Source organism: Peromyscus eremicus, chromosome 18 (assembly GCF_949786415.1).
Source record: "Peromyscus eremicus chromosome 18, PerEre_H2_v1, whole genome shotgun sequence".
NCBI lineage: Eukaryota > Metazoa > Chordata > Mammalia > Rodentia > Cricetidae > Peromyscus > Peromyscus eremicus.
In genome coordinates, this window is record NC_081434.1 from 28,298,857 (window position 1) to 28,304,470 (window position 5,614).

Consider the following 5,614-nt stretch of genomic DNA (forward strand, 5'->3'; position numbering starts at 1 on the left):
ACTCTAACAGGCATGCCTTCTTTCTACCTTTGGTTTATGCACTTCTGTGCTCAAAAAAAAAAAGTCTCCAAATAAATAAATAAATAAAATTTTAAAATGACAGAATGCCCAGCCTTTGGCTCAGAAGGAAATTTCAAGTCTATAACAGGTTCAGTGGGGGTTCTGGCCTACATTCTGAAACAGCTAAGCACACAAGCAGACTTGAATCGGGAGAGCAAGATTTCATCCTAAGCGACCACTTGCAAGTCCGTAAGAAAGCCAACATGCCATCAGAATGTCGTGTGCACAGAAGGGGGGGGGGGCATTCTAGCTTGTGCTAAGATAACTTCCAGTAGAACCAGACAGCCTGGAAAAAATGATTATCTCTACTTCCTTCCTAGCATGCCAAAGGATTATGGAGTAGAGGATCCTGCAGGGCAGAGGTTACCATGTGGCTGTCATTATCCTGGCACAGCCTTCTTTTGGCAATTTATAGACAGCCAAACCATAGAAGGGATATACTGTGGGCTTCATTTTTCCAGGGGAGGAAAATATTAAGCCTGAACTACTCATAACACATTATCTGTATGTATGATGTATACCCTATTAAGTCTTCTTGATAAGAAGCAAAATTAATTTCTGTCTGAAAAACAGTAATAACCTTGCCTTGGCCATCACTACAAGCTTTACCAGTCCCCACTACTTAAATGTGTTACTTCACACACTAAGGAGACATTTAAAAATAAAAACACATTCAATAGCCAAAATAGTTATTTATTAATAATTTAAGGTTTTACATTCTTATAATAAATTCCAGCTCAAAACTTTACACCACGAACATCATGGAGCAAGTTAATCCTCCCTTCTCCACAGCCTGATGCATCCCACCTATCAAATGGGTACCCATGCTCACACACACACAGACACACACTTCCAGTTTCATATCATTTTTTTTTAAAGGAAAGAAACCAACCTTAAGTATTGCATTTGAGGTGACACTCCCTGAAGAATTTTGTACAGAGGTAATAATATACTGTTGAGCACAGCTGAAGTTAAAAAAAAAAAGTGAACCCACAATTTTGGTGTCTTCCCAAGATACCCCCCTTTGAGATAATGTAAGCCAAATATTTACAAAGGTAAGGCAGAGTCAAAGTACATTAAGGGGGGGAAAAATCAGAAGGAAGATATATGAAAGATACTTAAGATCGCACCTTAACAAAGTCTTAGTGATGATAATATCTGCGAAAATGTCATCAGAGTTGGTACAATTAGGTCAAGCATGCTGCAAATATACCTTTTGGATTAGAAAAGAGCAAAATTTTCCTTATTTTGTTTTAAGAAGTGGCTTACTGCTCTTCCTCTCCCTTTGGACTTCTTCTTTTAAACCCTTCAAAGATAAAAACAAATACAAGCCAAACAAACACTGGTCAAGTGATTTAAAGATCAAATATTTACAATAATCAATTAAAAGAGTATCAGTTCTGTTTTTGCCTTCCCAAACCGATACCACAAATACAGAGCTAAAATCTCTTTGGCTCCACTATATGCAAAGTTGAATCAGTCTTCACTGAAGACAATATACAGTTAGTTCCAGATGCAACAGGAAACAGCCATTGGAGGCCCTAGAGAACACATGCCCCTACCCTACTTCTTGGCCCTACCCTCTTCATCTGGAGGGACATCCAGTCCCTGCTTGGGTAGGCTGGGGTACGGGAGCAAACCTATTGCCATGATCTAGACAGCATGTCCTGTCCTTCCAGAAAGAATGAATGGAGCAAATCTCTCCCTCTGTAATAACCAATTTTGCACTTGGCAACCTTGTCCAATACAGACAGCTGGTGACATTTTTGACACCTGAGGCCACACACAAAGAAAGCAGCCTGCTTGCTGCTGCCCAAGAGAAACTGCTGAAGGAACGGGACACTCCCAGCTAGGCCAAGTAGGGTGCCTTTCACGTAGACTGCAGGGAGTCCACCTGGTAGACATTCTGGTTGGCGGGAGTGGTGAAGTAGAGTTGCTGTGCTGGAACACGGTTGTCACAAGGGCTGCTGAGTCCCAGTGTCCTTTCAAAGTCAAGCAGCTGGCCCATGAAGTTGAAGTTCGGGGAGATGTTGGATTTCTTCATCTTGACAATGTCGTAAGCATCGTTCATGGACAGGTTGAGCTTCTGCATGAGGTACGCAACAGTCACAGTGACGGAGCGGCTGATGCCTGCCAAGCAATGCACCAAGACACCACAGTTTTTGCCTCGGGCTTCATCTGTGAACACAAAAAGAAAGGCAAGATTTTACTAGACCGAAAAACCACCCTCTCTGCAAATGTTCAGCCTAAAATCTGAATTAAGAAGGAACATTCAAAACTATCGTGTGTGGCAGTTGAGCCCTGAAGGCAGGAGAAAAATGTATAACTGAGATAAACATGTACACCAAACACAATGACATATTTCAGATAGTTCCTGTAAAGAGAGCTTTTGTATTACGTTTCTACCAACGATAAAAAAATTCCTTAATGTGTACATTCTTTGCCTCAGCATGTGAATACCAGAAATCCTGCAATATGGTCCTGAATGTCTCTCATACAGACAAGCAGACTGCAAGGGTCTATTAAATTATTCTCCAACTGTTGTGCAGCTAACAATGGAGGTATTCAGGCATTTTAAAAGAGAAGGAAGTCACAGGGGACAGCCATTAGGAGGAACAGGATGTCTACAAGGCCTGAAAATGAGTTCCTTTGTAATAGGAAATGCACCACAATGCCTGGAGATTCGCTTCTCTTAGGCTCCGAGCCCACAGCTCTTCCTGCTGAGATCAGGTTACCCAGAGTCTCACTGTTACCAGCACACTGCAGTATCACTCAACTGGGTAACATTTAGTATTCGAACTGCTTTCCAACAACTAACTTGGGTGTCCTAAAATAACTCCTGGGTCTTTTTAAAATGATAAAGCAATTCTAGGATTCGGGTCTATTAAGTGAGTGGCTCTACTTAGCTCTCTTCACTCTCCTACTCTGACTAGAGACACACGCAAAAACACGCCGATTGGGAACAGCCTTTTAAAAGTAGAATTAAGTGGTTCAAGGAAATGTTCCAAATAGTCCCCATGACCTGCTATGTCAAAGGGCCCTGTGATCCTTTACAGGAAGGTAAACCAGAATTAAGAACACTCTAGGAACAGTAAAGACCTGCAGGCCAGCAAAATAGCTTGCAGAAAAACAGATTAACATCTTCCACTCTATGAATGACTGTAAATTAGTCTCACCTATGAAAGAAATGGCCTCGGGGAAAAACTGGGACAGGTTTTGGCTCCAGTGATCCGAAATAGGGATTTGCTTGTATTTGAACTCCCCTGCGTTCTCAAAGAGGTTGGGCAAATTGGGGGTGACATTCAAGATGTACTTGATGCCAAACTCCTCCAACACGTCCAAATTGGTAGAGTCCTTGGCACAGCCCAGGTAAAGGAAGGGCAGAATCTCCACCGGGAAGGAAGGCTGGCTGTTGGAGAGCGGGCTGCCATCCGAGTCCGTTGCACTATTGGGGTCTCGGTCAAGGTCAGACTCAATGTCCGAGGAGGAGTCGGAGCTGATCCGCAGGCCCCCGAGCCCCAGCACTGGCAAGGGCGGGGAGCTGCTGCTGCACGAGCCGTCTAGATTGGTCTCGCAGTGCAGGGAGAACTCGGCCTGGAACTTACTGAAACCACCTGCCAGGACAAGAAAAGCAATCTTGTAACCAGAGACGCCGTAGTAATTTTCAGCTTGTGAGAACCCCCGCGGCTGGGTGCAGGAAAACATTACCGAGGCACCCAATGAACCCCCTGCAGTCCTAAGAGAAACACACTTAAGTATGCACCTTTAGGAACACAACCCGCTACTTCCCCCCTCCCCAACCCCTAGGGAACTCTTATTCATCTGGATCCGGAAATGCAAAAAAATTGACAACTCCTCTTAATATTTTGACCCACTGCCCACCTCTCCAGGCTTCCGAATCTTAATTTGAAATCAAACCAAAAGAAAGCGAGAGGAAGGTAGAGGTTGCCTGGATAGAACCCTTTGGGGAGGTGGGGGGGTGGCCAGGGAGGAAAAGCTACCACGCGGACCTAGCTCCCCTAAGCAGAACGCACGCCGCGGTCGCTACCTCGCCGGCGGCTTCCCCAGCCCTCAGCCCTGCACCCGCGAGCCCTGCACCCGGGGTGCACAACGTACCTTCCAGGTAGAACGCCCGGCAGCCCTCGTCTTTGAGTTTCTTGAGCAGCAGCCCGAGGACCGACTCCCCACCGGTGTTCTCATTCCAGTCGCTGCTGTTCTCGTCGTAGAGCACGACGGTGTCGGTGCCGCAGCGCCTGGTGAAGCGGTCCCGGTCCTCGCAGCGCGTGAAGAGCGCGCGCACCGGCAGGTTGCCCTTCTGCAGACGCCGCAGCATGATGCCCGGGATGGCCACGTTGATGGCCGACTCGATGTGCGACGACTCGTACAGCTCCTGCGGTCGGCAGTCCATCAGCAGCAGCCGCTCGTTGCCCAGCTCCAGCTGCTCGTTGAGCCACGCCACCGTCTTGCTGATCGCCATTTCCGACGCGAAGGGCACGGGTCTGAGCGTATCTATCATGGGGGTCGAGCTGCAGGAGAAGGCGGGGTGCCTAGCAGACGCCCCTCGAGGCAGGCATAGGCCGAGCACGCTGCACGAAGCTGCCGCTCTCGGAGCGGGGTTCGATTCTGCCTCGCCTTTCCCAAGCCGAGGCTAGCGGTTAGGGAAGGCGGCACGGAAGCCAAGCCGGTGGTCCCTCTGCACCGGGCTGCAGGGATCACTCTTGGAGTCAGCGAAGCTCTCTGAATGAAGGTACCCAGTTTTGTTCCTCCCCAGTGAATGAAATCCAATTAATTCGGACTCCGTGCCACTGAGAGGGGAGAAAAAGAAAAGGAAAAAAAGTCTAGCGGCTCCTAATCCTTCCCTCTGAGGCTGCACCTCAGAAGATCCAACCCGGTTGGATTCAAGACTCGGTTTGCTCACAGTCCCTAGGACTCGGGGAGAGCACACCCCCTGTGCGAGGCAGCTCCTCAATGGATACAAACAGCCAGCGTCTCAATGGATACATTCTCTCCGCCAGCCAATGAGCGCGCTGCGGAAGGGGCTGTTGCCGTGGGGACGGGCCGGCTGGAACAGGTTGTGTTGATGAATTGTTAATGAGTTTGTCATTCACAAAAACGGAAAGGAATTTCCGCTCCGGATAAGCCCCAGTGCAAACAGGCTGCAACTGCAGGCTGGGCGGGAGGAAGGAGAAAGAGGAGGAGGCGGTGGAGGAGGAGGAGCAGGGCACATAAACCAGGGCACTTCAGTTGTCTCGTGTTTCCTTCTGTTGAGAGTTCACACTTCGCGTCGAACTCTTGCGCACCAGCGGTGCAATTAGCAAGCACAAAAGCCCTTTTTTCGCGACTTTTGCGCTCTCGAGCTAGCTTTAATAAAACTTGGTGGGTTCCCCCCTCACCTCCCCTTCTTTTTTATTTCCTTCAAACTCTCGACCCGCCAGGGCCCCCCTCCCCGTCCTCTTTTAGATCGTGTGTGGCACTTGTTTGGCTGTTGAAAAAGTCTAGTTCTGTTTGTTCTGATGTTCTTTTAGCCGAGGCTGTGTTGGGGCTGGTTAACTGC

The 5,614-nt window shown here is 48.0% G+C and overlaps 1 protein-coding gene across 1 annotated transcript; it reads right to left on the bottom strand.

Moving 5' to 3' along the window:
- Nucleotides 1-732: 732 nt before the first annotated feature.
- Nucleotides 733-5,045, bottom strand: Dusp6 (dual specificity phosphatase 6). The gene is made up of 3 exons (XM_059245182.1): nucleotides 4,177-5,045; nucleotides 3,237-3,674; nucleotides 733-2,238 (listed from the first exon to the last, which is right to left on the bottom strand). Exons 1-3 carry the CDS (start codon nucleotides 4,574-4,576, stop codon nucleotides 1,931-1,933), a joined length of 1,146 nt encoding a protein of 381 aa, XP_059101165.1. The 5' UTR covers nucleotides 4,577-5,045; the 3' UTR covers nucleotides 733-1,930.
- Between the last annotated feature and the right edge of the window lie 569 nt (nucleotides 5,046-5,614).